The sequence below is a fragment of the Callionymus lyra genome, chromosome 4 (assembly GCF_982586985.1).
Source record: "Callionymus lyra chromosome 4, fCalLyr1.hap1.1, whole genome shotgun sequence".
NCBI lineage: Eukaryota > Metazoa > Chordata > Actinopteri > Syngnathiformes > Callionymidae > Callionymus > Callionymus lyra.
In genome coordinates, this window is record NC_141821.1 from 28281507 (window position 1) to 28308232 (window position 26726).

Consider the following 26726-nt stretch of genomic DNA (forward strand, 5'->3'; position numbering starts at 1 on the left):
GTGTGAATGGTTGTCTCTCTTTGTGTGCCCTGCGACAGATTGGCGTCCTGTCCAGGGTGTCCCCAGCCTCTCACCCATAGAATCTGGGATAGGCTCCATGAAAACAAAGAAAGTATCATTTTGGAAAAAAAGCCATGTCCGTGGATGATGGTAATATAACCTTATGCATTTTTTAATCAAGAGGGTAATTTTGTAGTCTCTCTTTTATATAACAAATGAATGGATTGTTTGGAGAAAAAAAAGGTTTGGTAGTATTAGTGGAATTTATTCAAATTATGCTGCGTTTCACCTACATTTTCAAATGGATGGGTTAGACAGAGTGATTCTCTTACCCTGATAGTCGATCTCTGGGCGAATCAGACAGCACATTTCACCGTGACGGAGGGAGAGAGAGGAGAGAGAGGATAGAGAGAGAGAGAGAGAGAGAGAGAGAGAGAGAGAGAGAGGAGAGAGAGAGAGAGAGAAGAGAGAGGGATAGGGGGAGAGAGAGAGGGAGGAAAAGGCGTTTCCACGTTTCCTCAGCCGGTTCCACGCCACAGCAGACCGTCACGAAGAAGCAGCAGGATCTCTTCAGCTCCTGCTTCCATCCCTTCATCTCACCACGACTGGCAGCAGTTTTCCACTCGTGTCACCTTCACGCTCGCGCTCCTCTCCCACGCAGAAGCCACGCACCATCACCTGGAAGACTTCCATCTCTGAAGTCAACAGAACATTCTCGGACTTTTTTTCCTCCCCGCGTGTCCTCTGTCACAGACCAGATCTTCACCCAAAATCCAGATTAGGGATTTTGGAAGGACCCCCGGGAGAGATTATCTCTAGTTCTCCCTCTCGTCGCCTGTAGCTGACTCATTTTGCAGCGTCTTTGGTGAGTAATGTCCTCCTTTTTTGTTTTTTTAATTCATAAAAGAAGTGGTTTTTGACGAACTATTTTCTCTGGCGGAATTGCATTTTTAAACCTGGAGTGTCACTCTCTTTCTGACGGGCGCACTTTTTTTTGGGATGATTTTAAAATCTTTATTTTCAGGAAAATAAATGAAAGATACAGAGATGCATCCAAATGTTTATGTTTAATAATTGTTTATATGTAACATGTGACGGGTGTCCCTTCCCTCTCGCCCTGTGTAGCTGGGATAGGCTACTGCCCCCCCCCCCGCCCCCCTCTACAAAGTTGTTGAAGTAGTAACCCAAATAAAAGAATGAATGAAAAAGAAAATTGGAGTCATACATCAAAGATTAGGATTATATAATGCCATATATCTTACTGACAACATTGCATTGCAACATTGAATTATTAATGACATCCAGTCCAGCTACCTTTGAACGCACCATTGAGGGAACATTAGTTGTGTTGGATGTGAAGTGACAACAGTTCTAAGATGTGACTTAAAGCAGAAAAATGTTTGTGAAATGTAATCGGTGTTAAAAGAGCCGTGAAGTCGTGAGGCTCACATGATGAACATGAGTTTGTATCTGTTTTCAGGACTCACTTTTCTTGTGATTTCAGTACTAAAAAAAAAAAAATGGCATATTTGAAATGTGCTAAAATTCCTCCAGACACTCCGGTTTCTTCCCACAGTCCCAAAAACATGGATTTTTTATTTTCAATTCATCCTAATTGTCCATAAATGTCACACTTTCTTGAAACTACCATGTCTGAGACGATGGTACTTTTAACGAACAGGACTAGAATAATAACTGTATAATAATCAAGTTCAAGTTATTTTATAATGGAAATAATATTAGTTTTTCGAGTTAAAACCTTAAACTCATTTTTAGGTTTTTTTTTATTTCTTGTTCATTTGAGCCACTTGGTCAATAGTTTTTGTCGCTAAAGTGATTAAATTAAAGTTTTTTTTGGGTTTTTTTTCACTATGCTATATCAGTTACACATGTGTACCAATGGGTTGTGTGTGTTTTCCTTTTACTTTAGAGTGAAGGATAAAGTGTGGGTCACACAGGTGTTATACAAGTGTTCACATTGCAAAGTGTTATCGAGTGTGTGTACCTTGACTCAGCTTTTTGGAAGCCATTCTCTGTGCTATAGATATCGATCTATCTTTGCGGTCAGGAGGAAAAAAATTGGGTAGCACAGCAGAAAAGTGCTTCCTCCATCAGGTTCGCTTCCTCTCGCGTGGGCGGTGTCAGCTGTCGCCGCCGCCGCTGGACTGTTTGCAGGTGTCGTGTCAAATACCTTTTTTCAGGAAGGAAACCTTGTTAAACAAATGTAACTTGAATCAACCCCATGTTGATTCAAGTTAGTAGGAAGTTTGTATTCTTCTCGTGGAATAACAAGTTTCTTAAGCAAATAGTTGCCACAATGTAGTAACAAAATAGTTACTAAATAGTTTTAATGTTTTAACCACCTTTGATGGACAAAAAATACTTTAACTGTGTCGAATGTAATTGTTATTTTGACATTTGAATTGTCAATAATATAAAAAATACTATTTCATCTATAATTTTTTAATTAATAGATGCCCAAAATTCAAATTTCACTCATTTTATACATACCCTTATATCAACTTAAGGTTGGGATGATTTCCAGAGTAATCTGCTTTTTTATTTAGATCCCTTTTATTTAGTTATAGGCAAAAATCTATGTCCACTTAACTGTAGCGACTGATGCTCAGTTGTCTTCGTCCAAAAAGACATATTTAAAAACACCCAAATACCTCCATACCGCTCGTCTGTAACGTCCATCTTGTATTGAAGTCTTGACAGAATTGTTCCGGAAAAACTTAAACAATTATGTAATTTGATTTGGTTTTTAGTGGATGCAACATTCTTCCCAGACAGGAAGTACTATTGGTAAATATCGCGAGTGCTTCCAGTTTAAGAATATGGACGAAATAATAAAATGTGTGTTCTGCACACTTATTTTAATATATTAATTAATTTTTAATAAAAAATTCTCAGTTTGGTCAGATGCTGTCTGCTCACTTGAACAAACCGTAATGTGACAGCGACTCGTGTCAACACTGTTAATATGATCACACACACACTGAAAGCTAACACTGCAGTGTGTGTTTCCAACAAGAGGCTCTGACCTCATGAGAACAGTCTGAGTTCCACAGTGGACGACCAGTCACTGTGGAAATAGAACTTCCTGTTGCTCAGGCTGCGCTGACAGGGCTCCTGGTACACAGAGGTAACACATCCGTCACTGTCGAATCCATCTTCCCCTGTGGTGTGTCATTTTTCTTTCTCTCTCTTTTTGCTTGTGGCACACAGGAAGAAGACACAACACATGGAAAAGGCTTAAGAACTTTCCAACACCGAAACAATTCATTATTCCTTCTGCCTATTCCATTACCGGTCTCAGATTGTATAGTATCACCAAAAGCGACTGTTTAAACATTAGTTCTCACCTAAAGCAGTCATTTCTATACACGCCTCCAACTCAGAGTCTCTGCCTGCAGCGGGAGGCTGTGTGGTTGTTTTGGTTGCCGTGCAAAGTGACGCCCACGCCGGCCTCTTCATATCGCCTGTTCTCTCGCTGATGCAGTTGTTCTGAAACAATGTTTCAATCTAATGTTAACACATGGTAGCCGACGTGGAGAGGTGCTCTGTGATCACGAGGCCTCGTCTGAAAGTTAGAGAAAGAATAGTGAAGGACACACACAATAATTATCTGTGAAGTTCAAGATGTGTGTTTATGCTCTGTCGATAAATAATCCATCCATGTACCCGGTTATTTCCAACCATTATGTAATACCATTCTTTTGGAGAGACTGTATGCTGGGCTATATTAGACCACATCTTACCTAATGCTATTTTCAAAACCTTTGCTTTACAATCATCACCCAAAATCTGTACACATCGCAGGTTTAAACTTATTTTTGTTCCTTATATATATATATAGTTCAATTAAACTGGATTAAGACCTTTTGTACTTTATTCTATCCTCGTGTGTTGGTGTCCGATGGAAGTCGTCAGATAAGGTTTGCTCGACTGGTTTAATAAAAGCTTGTGACCCGGGGAAAGCTGAAAAACAACTTCTTTTATTGCACAATGAATTTTTATTGTCTTGTTGGGTTTGTTTTTCAACTCACACTTAAGGTCAAGGGAAAGAAGGTACTCAGGGGGCAGAGGACCTCCATGACAATTCAAATACTTCCAATTTTGATCAAATTGAACCTATATTTAATACATAATAAATATTTTCAACTCCCTTTGTTAATTATAAGGCTTATAATCCAGGTAAACATACTTTTTTTTCCTTTAGAGTTTGTTGGGTTATTTGGTCTTCAATATTTTTTTAGTATCTACCAGATAATAACTCATCAATTGGACTTATCTACTAACGTAAAAATTATATTTCACAGAAACGATTAATAAATAGAAGAAGGACAACGAGGTACCATTTTTTATGCTGTCTTGAATTTCATTTCATTTTTGTCCTCCAGAATTCTTGTTAAATAAACATGAGCTCATTTCCATAGCTGGTGGTTTTGTAAAAAATGCTGATCCCAGAAGTTTTGTGAGAGTATTTTCTCTGTACAGTGAGTCGAGTCTTCGCAATATATTTGGCAGTGAAGAGCAGAAGGACAAGCAAGTGTAAAGATAATTGTGTCAGCCGTGCAACAACAATGGTGCTTCTGTGCCAAAGCAAAGGGCCAAATTATGTTGAGTCATGACCTCGATAACCTGCAGGGGGAAAAGGCTGAACTGTGCGAAGCGAAAATGGCCTCCTGCAGAGAATTCATTTGCTGGAGTGTTATTATAGAGATCGATAAAAGACCTGTAACATGCAGTAATGGAAACAATGTGATAAAGTGTGTCAGTTCGACATCCCCTGCAGAAGCTCAGTGATCGATCGCCTCATTTCGTGAGATCTTGTTCCGGGACACCTGTGGGCTTAATCTTCTAATGGTGCAATCGAAGGCGGCAAGAAGATATGGCCGCACGTGTGGGAGAAAGCCGGTGGAATTAAATGAGAGTAGAGGCTAACAACAGAATGAATTTGGGAGACAGCTCTCCAGCGTGAACGCCTGAATGACTTATTCAATCTTTAATGGACAGCTTGGGCTCGTGTGCGCGGGTTTGAAGGGGTCAGTGACTCTCATTTGAGAGTCATTCCCTGCAGTCACCGACAATTTGACATCATGTCCCTGTTAGTGAGAGAAAAACTGACATTACGGATCGCCTTCTCTCTGGCTGTGCGTGTGAGTTTGCACGTGCGGCATCACGAGTACGTCAGTTTCCAGCTATAAAAGGAAGTTCAATTAAATCAAATGTGCTCGGGCACTGAGACAACTTTGGCCATGATTTAGCAGATAATCTTCTCCCCGGAATAACAGGAGGGATTATGTAATTAAATGAATATGAAAAGCTGTTGTTTGGATGTTGTGTAAACCGAGCAGTGATTCACAAATGTCTACTCCCGGATTTGTGCTCCAACGTTCCACATATGGCCTGACATTTGTACGACAGAAGAAAGGCTGTGGCGAAGACACAGAACATGGGTTTTTCTGAATACATATTCAGAATGTATATCAATTTGTGACCAGTGAGTGTTGTAGAGTTTATGAGTATTTGGAATATCTGAATTTTACATTTCCTTTTGTGACATAACTTCTTGAAATTTCATCTAACTACTTATATGCGTCATTCATAAATAAAATGTTATATATCGTTGCACAAATTGAAGCAGTTTTTGCTGTTTTTCTTCGCTGCTCCAACAAAATTGAACATAAAAGCCTAAGATTTGATAACAACCACTTTGTGAATTAAAGTGTCCTATATTGGGTTTGGCAGTAGAAGTGCAGTTTGTGTCTTGATTTGTGTTTGAGTGTGTGTGTTTGTGGTGTTTAAGTCTGATTGCTGGAGGTCATGCTGACTCCCCCTCTCTTCCTGCTCTACTTTTTTCACCTCTTTTCTTCTTTCCCGTCCACTTCCTCTTTCCCCGAGTTGTTTTTGTCGAAGAGGAACTTGTATTGCAACCATGGTACGGTTAATAAATACATCAAGCGTTAATGATAAATCATCCAAACACTTCCTTTTTTAGTTTGAAAGATCATGTGTCAGTTGTTTGGTTCAGAAGGAAAATGTAGGTTTTTCTTCTCAATGATTCACTAAATCATCTTCCTGTCAGGGGTAGTCACAGCAAGTCATTTGATCATCACACAGAGTTGTATTATTCAGAAGTTCAAAAGACTATATATCCGGTTTAACACAACATTTTTTCATTTGATTCATCTTGTGAAGGAAGCCTGTTTAAAAGTGTAGTTTACATGATCTAGTTGAACAAAGAGCTGCTGTTATAAAATAATAGTCATCAGTAAAATGACTTCAAGTAGTTATAAGAACAACTTGGTATATTTAATGTGTTTTCACAATACTTTATTTACCCTGATGTTTTTCATGTGCACACAGACTTAGTCTCCGGTTCCTCATCCAGCAAAGGCGTCTGACACGCCCAGTGACATTCTTGTCTTTGCTCTAAAAACAAGCTGTGAAGGAAAACTAGCGGGAAATCAGTGAATCAGCTTTTTCAAACTTTATGACACCGTGTTTAAAGATGTAGAATTTATGAGTGTTCATGTGAGGGAAGTCATGGGTGCTCCGGCTGCTCGTGTGTGTGTGTGTGTGTGCAGCTGCAAGTCTTGTCCACTGTGTAAGGGGATGTTATGGCATCCTGTTCCTTTTCCCTGTTGCTTCTACATCTGGATCCGAGCCAGGGTCAGTAAACTGAGTATTACAGCGAGGAAGAAACCCATTATCCACTGTGGAGAATGAAAGCATCCGGACCATGCACGGCTGTGGAACTGTGTGTGTGTGTGTGTGTGTGTGTGTGTGTGTGTGTGTGTGTGTGTGCACATGTGGCATCCTTCTTTCCTCTTGTTTGCATATTCTATAAAGTTACAAATAGGATCTGAATCTGCCATAATCATGTGACTTTACTATTACATTAAACTAGTGATTTAGAACTTGTGAAAATAATAATGCAAAATGTTTGAGTTGTAGGGCCACTTGGCGGTCGACCATGGACTGAAGTAATGCCAAGACCAACACTTAGTAAATACTTCAAAACAATGTAATAATTATAATAACTTCTGTCTTTAATTATCTTTAATCTTCTTTTAAGCTTGAAGTCGAGAAAAAGTTTCAAATTAATAGCAAACTACCTTCCATGGTTGTCTAACTGCCACACTGTTGACCGCGATGGATAAAAACTTCCCTAAACTTTGGTAACAGCTGTGCTCATCCTATGTCTCATTTATAACTCCTCTGGGGAAAGAGGCTCATCTCTGGCCACTTGTCCATCAAGAGCTGTGGGCCGTTCTGGTGTGTTAACACTTTCCCTCCTGCTTACTTTTTTGGTCGCTCACTTCCACAAGCAGTGTGTATATGGTTTCTATCAGTGTTGTACTCGACTGATGTTTTTATGATTAAATGTAATCATTTTACATTTGTGCGAGTCTCCCTGCAACCCCCACAAACCTCACGCACTTAAAACAACAACGTAAACAACAATATCCTTTATGTAGCTCAGATTAGGTGTTACGACACGATAACAAGATCAAAATAAAGGGTCGGAAGCAACATAATGAAAAGATGTCAAGAGTCTCAGGAAGGCAGCGAGGAAGAAAGGTGTGAAATTATCTGATGAGGGAGAGGAAGAAGTGAAGAGACGGAAGAATAGTGGAATTAAAACAACTAGATGACAATGGAGTCTCAAAATCACACCTTCGAAATGTGTGAAAAAGAAAACAAGTTTCTGTCTAACCGTTTGTGTGTGTTTTAATGAATACAGAGCTGTTTCGATGAATGAAAATAATGAATCAAACTAAAGCGAAGCTGTGTTCTTTTACTCAATGGTACAATTTATAATTAGCTTTATATGTTTTACTCAAAAGAAGGTATTGTTCCAACACATAGATTTACTGTATCATAGCAAACAGACCAAATGCTTTACTAATACTTAACTTGCTGTTTGACTCCTCCCTGGCTTTCATAAATACATATGCAATAGTATCAAGGTTGTTCATCTTGACCCAAAGACAACACAAGTGATACCACAAACACATTTGTTTTTTTCGGGTCTTCGGGTCACCTTGACCCTGAGATAACACCAGGGTTGTGAAGAATTGAGGTAGAGGGTACACCACGAAAGAGAACCAATCAAAGGTTCTTGCTCTGCTTCTGTTTTTTGGTGGGTTTTCAATTGAATCATAGTATCCCTGACATGAAGAGATGAGTTGTTTTTCAAGACAACGGTTACCATGGTGCCTTAAAAAGATCCTCTCTAATAGTTGGAAATACGATGACAGTATCAGGAAATGAGACACAGCCGTTGACTTTGTTGACATCTGGTCCCCATCTTCCCATCAGCAGGAACGTTCTTAAGGGATCTGAAACCCTAAAGTCCTAGAGAACATAACACTACACGATTTACAAATGTTTAATACTTAACCCTGCGTGTCTTTAACCTCTTTCTCACTCTCTCTCCCTGACACATTATGTGGGCGACGGAAAGTTTCCGTTAATTAGATCATAAGCGACATGTCAAGCTGTCCCTCTCATATGTTCGCCCAAGGCTTCTGGAGCTTTATAAGTGCTTATATATTGTAGCAGAATAACTAAGTTAATAATAATAACCGTTTACACCTTCAATAAGAACACATTTATTCATGATTTTTATTGTCAAGCAAGGGTCAGCTGTAAACACAATTTCTAAAAAAAGCCAAAATAACTGAATGTGAGCTGTAAAATGTTACATAACTATGTGCTTGACTCACACTCTCATCTGAAAATATCCATTGAGCTGATAGTAGCCTTGTAAGTGTGTGTATCACACGTTAGCATACCTGTTACTAACGCCGTATAGATGAAGAATATTGTCATTGGTTCTAGGAATTCACATTTATTCATTGCAACGTGCCAACAATCATATCAATTGTAATTGTGTCTCCTGGAAGACACTGTAATGATGTCTACGTGTGTGTGACACTGATTAAAAATAATACATTAGCTGCAATTAAACACCTACACAAGCACCACAGTCAGACACATGCTATTAACTCAGTGATACAGCATTACTTTTATAATAGAGCTTTAGTTAATATTTTCCCGCAGATAACATCTTCTCGATCATTTTACTAAAGATTTTGTCACAATTTATAAAAGTGTAGGTGACAAAAACCAGCAGACAAAAGGAATTGAAAACAATTTAATAAACAATGTTCAAATCCAAGCAATACAATCCATAAATACGAAACGTAGAAAACAACAGTCTGAAATCTCTAAATGTCCAAAACCAAAGCTACTAAAGAAACATGGAGTTGAAAACAATGGCTAATATAGAATAAACTAAAACACTTTGGCACAAGGTAGTGAAACACAATAAATCCAATAAGAAAAATCCGTAGAAGGAAACGAGGAAAACGAGCAGAGGAAAGTCTAGTAAAAGTTGTCTGTTGTCTCTCCTGCACTCGGGTTCCACCTTGTATTTATTGTGAAAGTACAGGAAGTGAGTAAAACCAAAATGAAAGTGAAAACATAACAGATTAAGCTTAAAACTAAAACATGTGTTATTAGTGCCTGAATAAAGGCTATTGCATCTCATCTCAAGTGTTTTTAATGGAATCATACACAAACTAGAGAGTGAGAACTGTCGTGTTCATATTAATTTCACAAACAATCGTCATGTTTGGCATCGACAGCTCTCATGTTAAGAAAAGGTTCCTAAATAAGTGAGTCACTCATTTAAAAATGTTTCTGATTAACATGCTGTTTGATTATGTTCTTATGTAACCACATACATATTTATTAACACATATATTACATTAAAAGTCAAGTTTTTTTCTTCAGTAATGATGTGAAGCTTAGCTACTTTAGCTCTTCATTGATGGCCAGACTGGATAAGAACATTTGCAATTCAAATTGTCGTACGGTTTATCTTTTATGAAAATTCGAGCTGCATCTGACGGCAGAGAAATAGGGCTTTACTCAAATGTACCTTATCACAGTAGTTCCCAATAGCACAGAATAGCATCTACTGCACATGCTGTACATCCAGGGTTACAATAATAAGGAACATTTTCAAACGGTTTCTGTAAAACAAGGCCTTTCTTGCGCTGTGTGGCGATGGTGTGCATGAAGATGATGAACATCTCCTCGACACATGCTGCTGCTTTGGTTTCACTCATTAAAATCGGAATAACGAAAGACAACGAGATAATAGTTCAAATGTCAAATGCGTCATCTTGGATGACTTAAACATGTCTTTCAGAATACATGTTATGAAGTTGAGAAATTAATTGAGAAATGTAACGTTGCTTTTTTTCAACACAGTCAGAACCTCACAGTAATATTGAATAGCTACCCAACATTTACACTATTTAGGCTCTGTAGTCATAAAAGATGAGGTCTGTAGTCTAATTCCGTACAATCAGGAGTATATGGATTTATTAAAAAACAAAAAATTTGAAGTCATATCTGCAGTAGCTGTTTGTGACCGTGGCTAAAAATAACTGTAATGACTATATTTATTAGGTGCTCGAAGCTCAGTGACTCACTCACGGTAGCTTAACTGCGTGAAGGCAGGATTTTAATGGATTAGTGAATTCAATTGGATGGTGGATAAACATGGTCCGGGTGTGTTGCGTGACTGTATATGTCTCGCTTGGCTCGACTCCTCAGGAGGTCAGTCCAAGAATAAACCGGGCTGAGCTTCATTGAGACACATTAGAGAGTAACCATTGTTGTGTCGCTCCTTAAATCCTGCTCACCTTAGCCTTGCCCGTCGTCTCCTATCACGGTCCCATCTCAACTGGACCGTCTTAGCTTGAGTCTGCCATTTTGAATTTAGATTATACAGAGGGCATCTTTCCTGAGCGACGACAGATTAACTCCCTCTTCTTTCCCGTTCCACACACACACAGTCACGTGTCCCGTGCATGCAGTGGATGATCTTCATGCAGCTATTCATGCGGATGCTATCCCTGCTGAGACTTTCAACGTCACAGCTGGAACATAGAACTTATGCTCATCATTGGAATTGTCAAAGCTGTTCTCAGAGACAGTGGCGAGTTTGTGGCGTGACATTATTCAGCATTGTGTGCTTCAACATCTATTTGTCGTATATTCCTTTCTTGAACTTCATTCTTTAGTGACTCACTTGATTATAAATGATTGTGTAACTGTAATGACAAATAATGTTTCCATTCAAACACTACCTAGTACCCGTACCTTTATTATCACAGTGAAACCCTTAACCTGTGTGGCACATTGCACACTTTTGATGGTTTTTTTGTTGTAATGATATGCATGATTGTCCTCCTGTAAAGTAGACATTCATGTTAGATCATGCAGGAGTTTTAGGACAAACTAAATGGGAAGAACTTCTGCCACTTTTTCATTCTTCTTAAGTCTATTCAGTTGGGAAATTAAAGTAAAATCCCCACTTTTAATCAAGAACTGTTCTACATACCTCAGGTGTGAAACCATGAAAGAAAGTCTTCCATTTCTCTCTTTTTGAAAGTTTCCAAAAGATGTGTGGATATTAAACATTTCATCTTTATTTCTCATTTTCTCAAAATGTATTTCTTGGACTTGGAAGCTGTAGGTGGGTTACTAAGTCAACAATACTTTGAACGTATCTGGATATTGATGGACTGTAAGTAAATATTTAAAGTTCATTTTAAAAGATTTTATGGTTTTCATTTAAATCGCCAGAACTAAACTGTAAAATTGGGTTGATTTGTACCAGATCTGCTCCCACATGTTCAAAACATGTGCTTCAGACTTTGAAGTGAAAGTAGCAACTTTATTTACAGAGAGATGTTCCTGCAAATCCATTACATCACAATCATGAATTATTCTGATACTTGAGTTGATCTGACGCCAGAGCCTGGTCCTTCAACGGTAAATGCTAACAGGTGTCTTGTAAATATTTAACAGGCTCTTGATGGTTCTTGACCTTCTATCCGACAGAGGCCCTTTTAACTGACTTGTGACGAGTGTCTTCATTTCACCAAACATCCGTTGTCGTTGGTTTGGTAAACAAGTAAACCTCACTTGTCCTATTAAGATGAAGAGATCGATGTTTATTTGTTTTTTCTTAAGAAGTGTCAGCTTACTGACTCAAAATGCATCTCGTCCTCACTTTTAACACTTCGGTTTGCACCGGCTGCTCATAGCAAACAACGCCATTTTTTGCATCTGGCATATAAAGCAATTGGCCGTTGAAGAAAGAGACGTTGCCAACTTCATTATTCAATGTTTGATTTGGCTCCATGATAGAGTTTGCACCTCTCACAGTTAATCAGGTGTCTCTCTCCCTGCTGAAAACATTGTGTGTATAATACTGCCACTGTTATGTTGAGCTGCACTGGTCAAGTGAATAAAAATGGAACTTGCAAAAGAAAAGTTTTGTGATTTTGTCTGTCGATGTCTGGGTAGAGTGTTGAGATGTCAAGCAGTTAGAAAATAATATATACATCCAGCTCAAGCTCTGTAAAACAACCTCCTCCGTATACATTTTGCCAGAACATGGTTCAATAATTGCTTGTGAAATATGCCTGAGGAGGGATTTGTGAGCGAGGAGGGTTGAGAGTCGAACAAAGTTAAGGGATTAGCCGTTGCTTTTATTCTGACTTTGAGTCTCGCTGCTGCTCCTCTTCTGTCTTGTTTTACAATTTACTAGTGACTGGGCTGATGGTCTTGTTGTCACGCACGGTTTACTCAACATTAGTTTGCTAATCAATACATTTGCAACAACATGAACGCAAAATCAGCCAGTTGTTGTTTTTCTTCTTTCACCCATTTGTTCAACCACAGCAGTGAGGCTTCAGTTTGGTGAAGTGTTGTTCTTGTTTCTGCTTCTGCCCCTGCTGACCTTTGGCCTCTGGCAGCACACAAACAATTGGCAACAAATAGAAGTATCAGTATGCAGCAAACATCCGCACAGCGCCCACTGTGTGTGTGTGTTTATGTGTGAGCATGAGCTGTTGTGCTGCCTACACACGGTCTCTCAAGAGCTGCTCGGAGAAGATGGAGAAGCTTCATCGGTGGGTCTACTTGCAAGTGACAAAAAGTCATTGGATACATTGTGTTAAAGGTTATTGTCATTGTTTGTGTAGTGCAACAGTTGTGTGAAAGGCACAGTTCCACCAAATATCATAACGCAATAGCAGTGAAAGTATGAATCTTTATCAACGGTTGTGCAGCAGCAAACTCTTGGAGGACTCATTAAAGGCTACACAAACAACAGGTTTCAAGACCCATTATTGAAATGATGCTACATACTGTTAATCATATTTATCTCTAATGAGGTAGAAAGAAACGTGAAAAACCGAAATAAACAAAAACATCCATCGGCTCCTCCACATTAGAGAGTTACAAAAAAGTGAGTAAGAGTGAGGTACAGACTTCCAGGATTGATGACCCGTGGTGACAAACCTCAATGCTTGACCAATCACAGCAGAGTGGGTGTGGTTATGGTAAATAAGATTTCATCTCCAGAAAAACTAAGCGTTTTCAGTGGGTGGGGTTTAAGCATAATGTAAATATTTCAATGAAAAGAGAGTTTTGTTCAAACAGACACAAACTGATGAGTACAATAGAGTCCAACATCTATTTAAGACACACTTAAATCAACACATTAGTTGAACTTTAACTCAGCTGGAGATGTCTCTTGAGTTGGTATAGTAACCGACAGATTTTAAATGTTTTTTTTAACATAAACTGCTCCCCAATTACAGGTATTTTATAACACACTACCTCATACATCCATGACTGACAGTGATCGCCAGTTGCTTTTTGCTTTATCCAATTGAAATAGTGTCCACAGTGACAGAACAGAAGAGAAACAAGTTAGTAATCTGAAATGAGAAGCAGAAGAATTGTTGGAGAGAAGATAGTCAGATTAAGGCCCCTATTTTAACACACAGCAAATCTTCTTTTCTCCTCAATGAAAAATGGGACACTGGCCTATATTCTCTGGTGCTTCACTGCCTCGGCTGCAGATTAGTCTCTCACTCTCTCTCTCTCTCTCTTCACTGTCTCTCTCCGTCTCTTCCCTCTCTCTCTCTCTCTCTCCCTCCCTCTCTGCTCTGGGCTTTGAGCTGATAAGAGCTGGCAGTCGTCGCTGCCTCATTGGACACGCGAGCGTCTGAGAGAACGACGAGTGTCCATCTCTGCTCAGTCACCGAGCGACCCTCATGCTTTTCTTCATGCTGTCACTCCGACTGTACGCGACCCCTCAGTAGTACTACTCATTACACGCTTCTCCGGTGACAAATATTTTTAATCTAGCGTCCTTAAGCCTTTATGGTCGTCATCAGAAGTTGTAAAAGTAAGACACGACTTGTTTAGTACGACAAGATTTTGCGTTAGAGGAAGTTGAAGTTGTATTCGATGATATTCAGTAGAGCTTTGCCAAAATATCGTATAGTATCTTTCTGTGTGTTATCGATACACTGGCACCAAATAGTGTTTATATTAGAAGGTAAGCATACTGCCAGTCTAAAAAGATTCTAGCACAATACTGATTCAAAGAGTCACCGCTGTCAAGCCTTCACTTGATGGTGCAAATAAGAGTGTTTTCTTTGGAAGGGAGTTATGTTAGAATGTCTCTAGATATGACAGTGTGTCTCAGCTGTGGTTGTGAGTGAGGGATGTGGGAGAGTCGTTTGTGTTGTACTTTTAATCAATGGCACGTGAAGAAGCAACAGTTAGGACTCGACCTCCGTATGATTGATGACCATCATAGCGTTGAAACGTGGGAGAGTAAGCATCAGAATGAGTGGGAAAATGTCGGAGCATGAGTGACATGAGATGATTTTTTCTCTAGAAATCTAGAAATGTGCAACTGATTTCACTGCTTCTCTGAGATTTATTTAATTGAAACATATTGTGGCAAGTTAGGAATAGCACCAGGGCGGGTGTTGAAAGAAAGGCTGGAATGAAGGGAAATGACATTAATGGCTGTGCAGTGAGCACCAAAGAATAGGTTGGAAAGCAAAGCGCAACCTTGTAGAATTATCTTTGACCTTTTGATGGCAGGATTGTGAAATAACTGTGTGTCTGTGAATGTGAGTACCAGATGGCAGGGTCTACTCTCCTCGGCGCTGATGAAGTGTTTTTTTCATCTCACTGAAATGGTAAAGTCCTCTTGGAAACTTGTTTTTCAGGATATTTATTTGACTAAATAATAGTTTGAAGCACTTTTGCAAAAACCTTCGTTAATGAAGTTACGGTCAGGTGAACTTTATTTTTATATACAATAATGTCTAAGTTTAAATTTATGCTTTTATTGATGAAGCGACCGGCAACATCACTTTTATGCAAACGAATGATGCCGTAAACAAGATTTGTTGTTTTTCCCGTACGCTAGCAGCATGGCTTCGCCCTGGAGCCCAGTGTGACGCCGCGTTGACTAAGTGCTGCAGCGTACTAAGAAACAAGTGTGTGTGGCCGGTCAAACTGGACCCCGCTGTGACTGGACAATGTTTTCACCTTCACAGAGGACCACTGCGGGAAGTATCTGGTTCTCGTTTGCAAAAGCGAGAGCCTGCAGTGTCGCAGCTCGACTCGCTTCTATGGTGTTGAACACAGATCGATGCACAGCTTTTGGACCCGTTTTTTCATAAAGTTTCAGCTCCTGCTCAGTTTCTTTTCATCTGTGATTTCAAGAACTATTTTTAAAACATCAACATGTTAGCATCTATGTTTTGTAGTTCTGTGTTTGCTGGGAGAGACTTCTGACCCAAGAAAAGGGTTCTCAGAGGCGGCAGATTTCAGGCTCACGACCTCTTCTAACTCCCACTCTGCTGCTGCCGTTGGACCCTAAATGCAAACAGTGCACGACTTAATGTCCAGGCAAAATAGAAAATATATGTTATAATTGAATCTCATTTATTTAAAGGTGGTCAATTCAAACATTTTGCTTGAAATAATTGCTGTTGAGCTTCAGGAGAGAATGAAAGGCATGGAGTGGGCAGGACACCCACAGTGCCTCCAAGACTGTAGCACTCAGAAACACTTGAAATATACTCAAGAAAACAGCCTTTAAAACGTTACTTCCTGCTTCAAATCATAGAATGAGGATTGCTTAAGATGACGGAGAACACTTTACTTCAAGCGCAATAGTCAATTTGTATCTTATTGCTCACCCTTTTCGTCCCAGATCTCCATGGACAACCTCCAGAGGAGAGACCAGGTGACATTGAAAGAGTAGTGGCGCATGATTGATGTCAAAAATAGCAGTATTTTTATTTTTTGTCTCAACACTTCACAAACACACACAGAACATAATGTGAATTTATTCAAATCACTTTGTTCTGTTTCCATATGAAAGTGAGGAACTCCTGTTTTATCTTGCCCTTTAAAATATATACTTTATTGAATATTGTTTTGATTGTATAAGCGCTTTGTGACCCTGGTCTGGAAAAGCGCTATACAAATAAAAATTACTTACTTACTTACTTACATGTTTTGCCCAGAAATGTCTTTTAAGGTCAGTAAAGACATGTATTTTGATTTAGACGGGGAAAGTGAAGATGCAAAAAAAGTCAAGATCTACCGGTGGATTTGCATTTTATTTTCCTGTATTGGTCCAGGGTTTAGACATGTTTTGTCATCGTACATTTATTTTTACCTTTGTCAAATATGATCAGTTAAATAAATAATTAAATATGAATAAATACAAATGTCTCTGATTGTTCGTAATCGGGGGTGGACTAAATACTTCACTATTAGGGATGACACAGACAAGAACACAGAAACTTACAACATGAATATTTGACAATAAAAGAACTTCAACTTGAATGAAAAGCAGAAGTATTTTAAGAACTTGGCCATTATTCTATTCATTTGATGAATAACATTTTTATTTTATATTTTAACTAACTTTATATTGTAAGTAAGTAATACTTCCAGAGCGCTGTATTATTATTAGAAAACAAAGGAGTAAAGTCAGTAGTGGCAGGTTAGGCTCACCAGTGAAAAGTGATGCACCTCTAGTTGCTATGGAGATGGTTTCTTTAAAGTCTGGAGCCTCTCAATGTGTCCGTGTCTGCAACAGACGTGAAGACAAAAGTATAGACCGAGGAAGAGTACTGTGTTTATGTTGTGTAGACACGATTCACAGGCGTTATTTGGTCAAACTGGGTCTTTTATTGTGAAAAGCTGGGAGGTGAGAAGGGGTTGGCGGGGATCTCAATCCTGTCGCTAGGTAACTGTCTCCAGTCCTAATGGCAAAGCCAAGCCTGGTTTCCATGGAGACGTTACTGGTGTGGAGGGTGAATGGAGTCTTGGAAGGTGTGTGTTTTGTGTGTGTGTGCGCACCGAAAAAAGCACTTGACAAGTTGAAGGGCTCCTAAAATATGTAGTGAAATTTGGTGCATGCACAGAATGAAAGTATTTTTCCGTCAGAGTATCATGGTCTGGATACAGTGTGTTGGTGGAAGGAACCTGCTGATGCACTGGTGCAGCAAAGAGCTGGTCACTCTGGTGTGGACACTTTCATCAGCAGGAACATGGACATGTAGAACTTAGAGCTCCCTGAGTAAAGAAGAGCACAGACACTGGGTGAGAGAGAGAGAGAGAGAGAGAGTGAGAGAGAGAGAGAGCAGCATCGTCCGGGAAACAAAAGCATGTTTGTTTTCATGAGAATGTGAAGCACAGTGGCTCTCTATGCATAGAAACAGTGTCAGGCTCGTCCTGGAGATCAGCTGGGGGTGGGGAGAGTTGGGGAGAGTTGGGGAGGGGTGTGGCTGGAGTTAAAAGGGGATTTCACTTTTTCTCACAGCATTAGCATTTTTTTTAAAAAGCTTAAACAATCAGCTTTTCACGGAGAGAACTTAGTCGTCTTCTGTCTCTGAGGTGGAACAATTGTTGTTTGTCTTTAACTGACATGTCCCTTAACACAGTTTTAGTTATCATGAAGTATATTTATTATTATTAGTTTTTATAGATAGTTTTTAATGTTATTAGTTATTATAGAGTATATTTCATATTATTAGTTATTATAGATAGTCTTTCATGTTATTATTTATTATACAGTATATTTCATATTATTAGTTATAATAGATCATATTTCATGTTATTAGTTATTATAGTGTTTTTCATGTTATTATTTATTATAGATAATATTTCATGTTATTATAGAGTATATTTTTTTATGTTATTAGCTATTATGGAATTTTTTAAATGTTATTATAGAGTATATATTTATGTTATTAGTTATTATAGAATATTTTTCATATTATTATGGAAATATCACGTTATTAGCTATTATAGAGTGTATTTCATGTTATTATAGAGTATATTTCATGTTATTACTTATCATGAAGTATATTTCATATTATTATGGAAATATCATATTATTTGCTATTATAGAGTGTATTCCATGTTTTATAGAGTACATTTTATGTTATTAGTTATCATAGAGTATATTTCATATTATTAGTAATTACAGATAATATTTCATGTTATTAGTTACAATAGAGTATATTTCATATTATTAGTTATTATGGATAATATTTCATGTTATTAGTTATTATAGAGTACATTTCATGTTATTAGTAATTATAGTGTTTGCCATGTTATTTATTATAGAGTATATTTGATGTTATTAGTTATTACAGTATATTTCATGTTAATAGTTATTATAGAGTGTATTTCATGTTATTACTTATCATGAAGTATATTTCATATTATTATGGACATGTCATGTTATTAGTTATTATACAGTATATTTCATGCTTTAAGTTATTATACAGTATATGTCATGTTATTAGTTATACTAGATTATTTTTCATGTTATTATAGAGTATTTCTAATTCATTATTATAGTGTATATTATTTATTATAGCTCATATTTCATGTTTAGGTGACCTGGTATTAGCAGCAAGTTAGTAAGTTGTAACTAGAATAGAAATAGAATGTTGAAGAAAAGAGTTCAAGAATCAGGCAACATTTCTGTTTCCTCTGACATCCTTGATATCTGCTGTAAACCAAGTAAGCATGGCTGGTGACGAGTCATTCTATTGTGTGTCTTGTGTAGGTACCTAGGACCTGAAAATACTTCACTTGGTCACTTTCCACTGAAGGATTTCAGCTGCGTAGCTTTGAGGAAACTAGACATGAGTATGAAGCATGTCATCAGGTGTAGATGTCAATAAAAACGCTCACTTGAGGTGAAGAACTTAATCCTGGTCACACTTATGTGTTCATTCATGCTGTTGATGTTGAAGCTTAAACATCATGAACATCTTAATCTTCCTCCTGTTACACAAAAACTCTTAAAGTGCAGCTTTTTGCACCATTTCTGCTGATTGCAATTAAAACATGGCAAGAGTGCAGACGCTGCTCAACCTGCGACTATTTTTAGAAATCACATGGATGACTGTTCGAGTGAGAAATGTTGCCACTCCATCTATTCTGTGGCTGTGTTTTTACCCCCACTTCTTTTATTCACCGAAAGTACTCAAAAGCAGCGCCGGTCCATTGTGGTGCAAAACAGAAAGTAGTCTGGGCGACGTGGGTCGTGGAGGCACAGGGATCACCACACACACACACACACACACACACACACACACACACACACACACACACACACACACACACACACACACACACACACACACACACACACACACACACACACACACAAATACAAAGAGAGACGTGCACGCAAACACACACACACCATTCTTTCAGAATGCTTGTTGCAATATCTCACTTGAATGCAGACAGACATGCGTACGTGCAGAGTCTAGTTTTGGAAGCTTGAACTTGGGAACACACTGCTGTGAAGATGCAGATCAGTGATCTCTCCCACACATGGTTTAGTAGTGATTCAGTTGTTTTCAGAAGATTAATGTGGCTTTAAATTCACATAAAATACAGTCCAGTTGGACTCAAATGTAGAATCTAACTCTAAATTATTAATCAGAAAGTGTCCATTTTCTTTTTGTTATCTCAGATATCTCGTTTTTTTAATCTCCAGTCTGTTCATCTTCTATTATGTCACATCTCCGTGAAGATGCTTCAAACTTTCAACTACATGCTCTGAAATAGCGCCCTCTGGTGGCCACGTTACGTAAGCCTTTATTTAGGTCACCATCGCACCACTCGCTTGTGTTTATCAGTGGAGACTCTGGGAGAAGCCTAGGCAGACAGAGTTTTGTGCCCATGTTGCACAGAGCCTCTCGCCAGCTGCCTGCTGCCAGTGCCGGAGTGGGGGTGGATTAAAATGACACACAAAAGCTCAGAGAGAAACGTGTGTGTACATATAAAGAGTGTTTGTGTGATTTAACTTTCAGAGAACCGGGAATTAAACACAATTTTGAAATGAACTGATTTTGACATTTTTCATTTATCGCTTTTTTTTTAAATTTGCAACAGTACAGTATTGCATCACAAGGTTTATATAACACAATGCATTTGCTCCGTCAAATGGTTAATGCCTGAATAAACACAGCTTGCTCAGAATGAAGAGATTTCAAATGGCATTTGCACCATTTCAATACATTTACACAATGTTTTTTATAGCATCTTTAATATTCTTTTTTCCCCGAAAAGGAACCATCTATCTTTTTTCGGATTATCTTTGCTCTTGTAGATGAATTTGCTGTATCACAGAGTCACCTGTGTGTCGATATGAATAGTTTGGCCGAAAATGTTTTAATGCTCTGATCTGTAAAGTCAATCTTTCCCCGAGCCCCAGCGTGAGAAGAAGTCATTGTGCCTGCAGCCAGATTCAAAATGAAATCTGCCAATGATGTCGCACGCATCATCGAAGTCTCTAGTGAAGAGCAGTGGTTGAGAGCAAGTGCATGAACGGCTCACCCTGAAGGTGGATGAACAAGTCACGTTTTTTATTCACCTAAAAAAGCATGAAACAGATGCTTCAATAGATCTGTCTCTCTCTCTTGGAATGAAAAGGTGCTCTCAAATATTACACTGAGGAAAACATCTGTATTCGTCACGACTACAAAGGGTTAAAAAGAACTTCACACATGTCCCGTCATCATGTTTTGTTGCCAAACTAAAGACGTCCATGCTTATGTTGAAGAGGAATAATAAACTACATTTAATGTTCATTTACAGTGGCACATTATGGAAGAAAATGGCAATTTTGTCAGCAACCTTTTTTCTAGAAAGATGCTGATATTGTGGGTTGTCATCGAGTATAAAGCTCACCTGTTACTACCATTAACTGCTCCGCCACAGGAAGCAAGTGGGTGGTTTTCCTCTCTGCTCCTGTGTTTAGTTGTTGCTGCTGAACTCTGAGCGTCATCACATTCCTAAAGTCTTCCTCCATCCTCTCTCTGAGCAGAAGATGGCGGAGTACAGCTCCCTGCTCAGCGATCTGTCTGAAAACATCACCAACGAGGACCTGGAGCAGCTCAAGTCTGCCTGTAAGGAGGACATCCCAGAGGACCAGAGCAACAACATCACCTCCTCCAAAGAGTGGTTCGGCTACCTGGAGAAGAATGACAAGCTGGCCAAGGGTGAGCAGCGCGAGCTTGTGGGTTTCTTCTCACCTTGATGAAGTGAAACTAACTCTCTGTTCTCTCCCGGGACAGATAACCTGTCATATATCGAGCACATCTTCGAGATCTCACGACGACCGGACCTGCTGACGCGGGTGATCGAGTACCGCACCACCGTCCTGAAGATCTCCGAGGACGATGAGATCGACACGAAACTCACGCGCATCCCTTCTGCCAAAAAATACAAAGGTACGTGCGTTTGTGTCGAGACTCTCTGATGATTTGAGGTTGATCGTCTCTCACCCGCGCAGACATCATCCGCCAGCCGTCGGAAGACGAGATCATCAAGTTGGCTCCGCCTCCGAAAAAGGTGTGAGGTGGACGACCGCGCCTCTGACCGCTGCACCTTGATTTCTTTACTCCTGGCACCCCAATCCGCTGACCAACATCCACCCCCCTCCCTATCTCCCTCCCACACACACACCCAGTATGTACACACACACACATACACACACACTGCAACCACAGCTCTTTTCGTCCCCCAATATCATTTTTGCTCTTATACTCGCAACCAATCAGATTGTAGCGATGTTTCCTTCTTCCTCTGGAAATCTACGGCTGTCGGGAGAAGACATTTGCAAACGGAGGATGTGAAGATGAAGAGAGACTAACTATCCCATGATGCTCTGTTTATGCAAGTGTCGTATCTGGGTGTGTGTCTGAACCCAGTTTAACTCTCATAGTTTTGCGTAAACCTTTATACAAACAGTTATTATTTGAATCACCTTTAAGTGCGAGAAAGCCAAAAAAATAAAAATACTCAGACTTGTGACCAATTCCTTTAAAATTCAAAATATTAGAGAATTGAAACGACGTGTGCTTCACTTAGTCGAATTTCCAGATTTGATCCAAGGCCATCGCCATGGGAACACTGTGTTATGAAGCATATCTACCAATTTAAAGGGCGCTGCACCTCAGGTCGAGGCATTCCCTTTAGCGAAGCAGTCACAACACTATCAGAGAACAAAAGCCAACATTTGCCTTTCCTTTTAAAAGAAGAAAAAGGGATTATTTTAATGCTGGACGCTCATCCCTAATGTAAATATGAATCGACTATAAAAAGAAAGTGTCAAATCTCTAAAAGAGAGTTCAAATGAAAGCATTTGTTTTTCATCTAAAGAGAATCGAGGGAGCTCAGAAATGAAAAAAAAAACAAACAATGTCAGCAATTTTAACATTCCTACCATGGTTCCCCTGCTAGACTGTTGAAACTTGGCATTCCAACTGCTATTTTAAACACTGTGTATCATTTGTCCCTGTAATGAAGCCTTATCACATTCTCTGTCGATCCTAAATTACTGTTGGAGCGCGGCGGCTCTCGGCATGAAGAGCTGGTGGATCATAACCATCCATGGAGCGAGATCTTTTTGACGACATGTTCCACCCTGTCGTCACCACTTTTGTTTTCGTGATTCGTACTGTTTTTTATGAGTTTCCTATGCATTTAGCTCCGTGATCATCAGTGGTGTAACCTCCTATTGAACATGATGACTAATACGTTTTTTTTAAGAAGATAGTTTGTGTTGTGACAGATGTAGTGGAACTCAACGGGAAAATACACAGCGTTCTGAAGCATAGCCACGAATCCCATACAAGGATCTCCACCTGACACCTGATACAATAATGAAGTTATTTAAATTATACTGTATACGCTTTGAACTAGTGTTGGCTAATAAGTCTTCGCCCGCTGATCAGTCCGATCAATAAAAGCTGCTGATCTGATGGACTAAACCAGCGCTGGTTTGTTTATCCTAGCTAATGAATCACAAGATCTTGCATAAGATGAGTCACTTGTCACGCTGTACAGACGAATGAATCATCTCAGCGTCTCATGTTTGTGTTCAACATGCCTTCATCAATCTGGACTATTATTACACTCAACATTTAGACGTTGTTTTCTATGCAGCCGAGGCAAAACATCGCAGAATCTCTTCGCTTAATACTAACAAATCCTGACTTTGATAACCTGATATCATAACTCTGGTTCCGAGAAAGTAAACAAGACCTTATACATGAACACACCTCAAGTCCAAATAGTTATTTTAAACAGAATGCTGTATATCCATGTGTGTTTCACAACTATTTACGGTTTTAATAAGGAACAGGTTAGCTAGCATGCTAAACGTTAGCTTGTCTGGTTAGACAAAAACAAAAACTTTATAGAAAGAGCTCAAATACAAGTTCACACGTAACAATAATATCTTGCATTTGTACGACTGCTTCTCATCACAAGTGTTGTGTAGAAAGTGTGGGTAGTTTAGTACAACACATAGACACATGTTTTTTGGAGCAACAATTACCAAGTGTCATAAGAATGAATCAAAAGTGTCTCGTACTGAAGTGGTTTTAATGTGGAGCGGATATTTCTGGAGAACCAGTGGGAGCACTGCATCTGTCACAGCCCGCCACAAGGAAGCAGTTCCTCTCACTGCTATGATCTGTGGGGAACGACGCCTCACATTAATATGTATTGTTTCCCCAACAAGTGCTGTTATTTTGAGTTCAGTCACCAAATGCTTTCAGATAACTTGTGATTTTTTGTTCTTGGCTCTGGTCGGTGACGGATTCATGTCGTGCCAGTGAAATGTTGGGTCTGTGTAAGCATTGAAGGGTGTTTTTTCGTCGATACAAAAAAATTGTGACTGTGCAGAACTGTTAACAACTCCCCGTCGTTTCCCTTTCCTTAGTTCAAAAACAGCCATTACTGCTGTCTCCATGGCAACCAATGCACAGCTGCCATCGCCGGGCAGATATTTCCTTCTTGCATCGCTGACTCTCCTGTGTAGCCGTACGGCTGTGCATAATATTTATGAATATAACAACATATCAGTCACAAATGATGTCAGATTTGGATTTCCTTACCAAGAACATATCAACTCAGTAAATGCTGCAACATACGTATTTAACCAACGAAACAGACACAGTAGAAGAAGTGGATATAATAATGTGAAGGTGTTCACTCACACAACTCTTTCATTTTCTTCATGTTTTTCTTGTGTTCAATTTATTTTTATTTGTCTGTAAATATGTATTTTCAATATCTATCCGACGTGTTCTGTTTTGACAATGAATTAATTTATTTTAGTCTATAAAAGTATATATATTGTTGTTTTGATTTCACTAACTGGAAACAATTGAAGAGGTGAAAACTGACACGTCGACACCTTTCTGTCGTGTAACTTTCTGTTTGTGGTTTTTCTCGGTGAAAAAAAACAAAAAAAAAACTAGATGCTCATTTCATTGTATTTACTTCAGTGTAACATTTTACTTTGTTGTGTTGTAGTTGATCAGACGTGTCGTGGGCCGTTGCTTGTGAGAGTTCCACATCATGACAAAAGAAAAATCTTGTCTTGTTGATTTTAACTTTCAGTTTTACCTGGTTTGAGAGGGAGGAGTGTGTGATGCAGTTTGATACGCAAGAGGGAGGCGGTCGATGCAGGGATTAGAGGAATAGATAAAAGAGGCGAGCGGAAAGTGATCAGAGTGTGAAGTATCGATGACTGAATGTTGCAGGTCTTGCAAAAGAATGCTGTACGATGATGAGACCCAGGTGTGCCCCAACGACCCGCCTCACATCTGAGCTCAAATGTTTACAAGTAATGCACAAGATAAGGTCAAGATTGTAAGAAAGTTTCAAGTGTGTGTGTGTGTTCAACAATCCGTTTGGTTTGAGATATTTTCTAGCTTCGAGTGTGCGTGTGGTTGTCGTGGCTGATGGAGACGAGTCAATGCGTTGCTGAAATGTACACCACGTGACTTCCACGGCAAATGAGCGTTCAGAGCTTCTGTAGTACTTATGTGTAACAGTTACACAAGCTCGCATCCTAAACTCCACGAAATAACCAGGTCGAGAAAACGCTGTTCCAGTATCTTCTGAGCGCTCCCTGATGCCAACTGAGTCACTTTTGTCTCACAGTTATATTCCTGTATACGCTGGTCACATGTTTGCCCATTAAAACAGGCATTTACCTTGAGACCTTTAAATGATTTACGATGGTAAAAAGCATCATCTACTATATAATTAAAAAAAATCTAGGAAAAAAAATGTCAAACTAAAGTAAGGGAATGAAACCTGTGTTGCTTTTCTGAATGCTACATTTTCTATCCGAACCAGTGCTAATATAAGGATCCATTTCTACTTTCAATTCATTCAACAACATCCCTTGAGGCAAAGGTATCATCATAAATGTAATTCCTTAAGTCACATGGTGTACATTGATGACTACACAAGCATCCGTGTGATTTGGGAGACGTTGACGTGCTAACAGGAAGTGACAGAACAGCAGTGCAACTTAAGATTGTAATAAACACCTCATGACCCTTTGTGATTAGCGTAAAACTGAAACCTCGGCAAGATTAAGTTTTGGGGAAAAGAGGACGAGAAGAGCTGCTAATTTGTTTTTCTGACACATTTTTGAGGCTTCAGCAGACACGCGAGATTAACAAGGTGAGGATTATAAATAGAAACCGTTATTGAAGTCCGTTGAGTTCAGTGTTTTCTCGTGAACGTATTGACATGTGTATCAATCATGGCGTCGGTCAGTGTTGCTTCGATAAACAATGCTGTTTGTTTTGGTTTGACTGTTGGGAGCTGAAACGTGTGCCATGTATCCCTGAGAGCGACACTGCGCTTGGCGACAATAAAAAAGCAGCAACATCCCAACATGACCCTGTCAGACGCCGCGGGCTCCGTGCTGTTAGAGACTCTCATGGGAGGATCATTCCAAGACTGCGGGACGTTTAACTTTACAGATGTTGCTTTTTTTGTCATGAATTCAATGAGACTGAACTGTAATTTTGCCATTTGTCATTGTGCTAAAACATAAACATATATATATATTAAAATATATTTGCTAACCTGTATTATTGTGTGGCGTGTCTTTTATCGGTTACAAAAGCTGACTATTGTCTCGGACAATACTGAGATGCACATGGAAGATAAAGAGCCAAAGGTTTATTTTCTATTTTCTAACCCTGGTCAAGACTGTGGACAGATCCCAGAAGAAAACCGCACAAGCATGTGAGACGTTCAAAGAGGATGCAAGATTAGTTAGTTATGGACAGATAAAGTTGGCAAATATAGCTACAAAATATGTTGAGCAGCATATACTACAGAAATTCCTGTAGTCTGCATTTGATGATTGATTTAGGTAGCCTCACATTTTAAAGTAAATAATCCTTAAATACAGGAAAATGTTAAGTTGACATTTATTTATGCAA

At 39.1% G+C, this 26726-nt stretch overlaps 1 protein-coding gene across 1 annotated transcript; it reads left to right on the forward strand.

Moving 5' to 3' along the window:
* Positions 1 to 522: 522 nt before the first annotated feature.
* Positions 523 to 26369, forward strand: pea15 (proliferation and apoptosis adaptor protein 15). The gene is made up of 4 exons (XM_087789522.1): positions 523 to 865; positions 21290 to 21464; positions 21540 to 21695; positions 21758 to 26369. The coding sequence occupies exons 2-4, from the start codon at positions 21293 to 21295 to the stop codon at positions 21820 to 21822; spliced, it is 393 nt and encodes a 130-aa protein (XP_087645648.1). The 5' UTR covers positions 523 to 865; positions 21290 to 21292; the 3' UTR covers positions 21823 to 26369.
* Positions 26370 to 26726: the final 357 nt, after the last annotated feature.

Excerpts from the sequence above, each read along its gene's own strand:
- pea15 (XM_087789522.1), top strand. The coding sequence starts at position 21,293 with ATGGCGGAGTACAGCTCCCTGCTCAGCGATCTGTCTGAAAACATCACC. Across the intron at positions 21,465-21,539 it reads GAATGACAAGCTGGCCAAGG|ATAACCTGTCATATATCGAG; the intron begins GTGAGCAGCGCG and ends CTCCCGGGACAG. Across the intron at positions 21,696-21,757 it reads TTCTGCCAAAAAATACAAAG|ACATCATCCGCCAGCCGTCG; the intron begins GTACGTGCGTTT and ends TCACCCGCGCAG.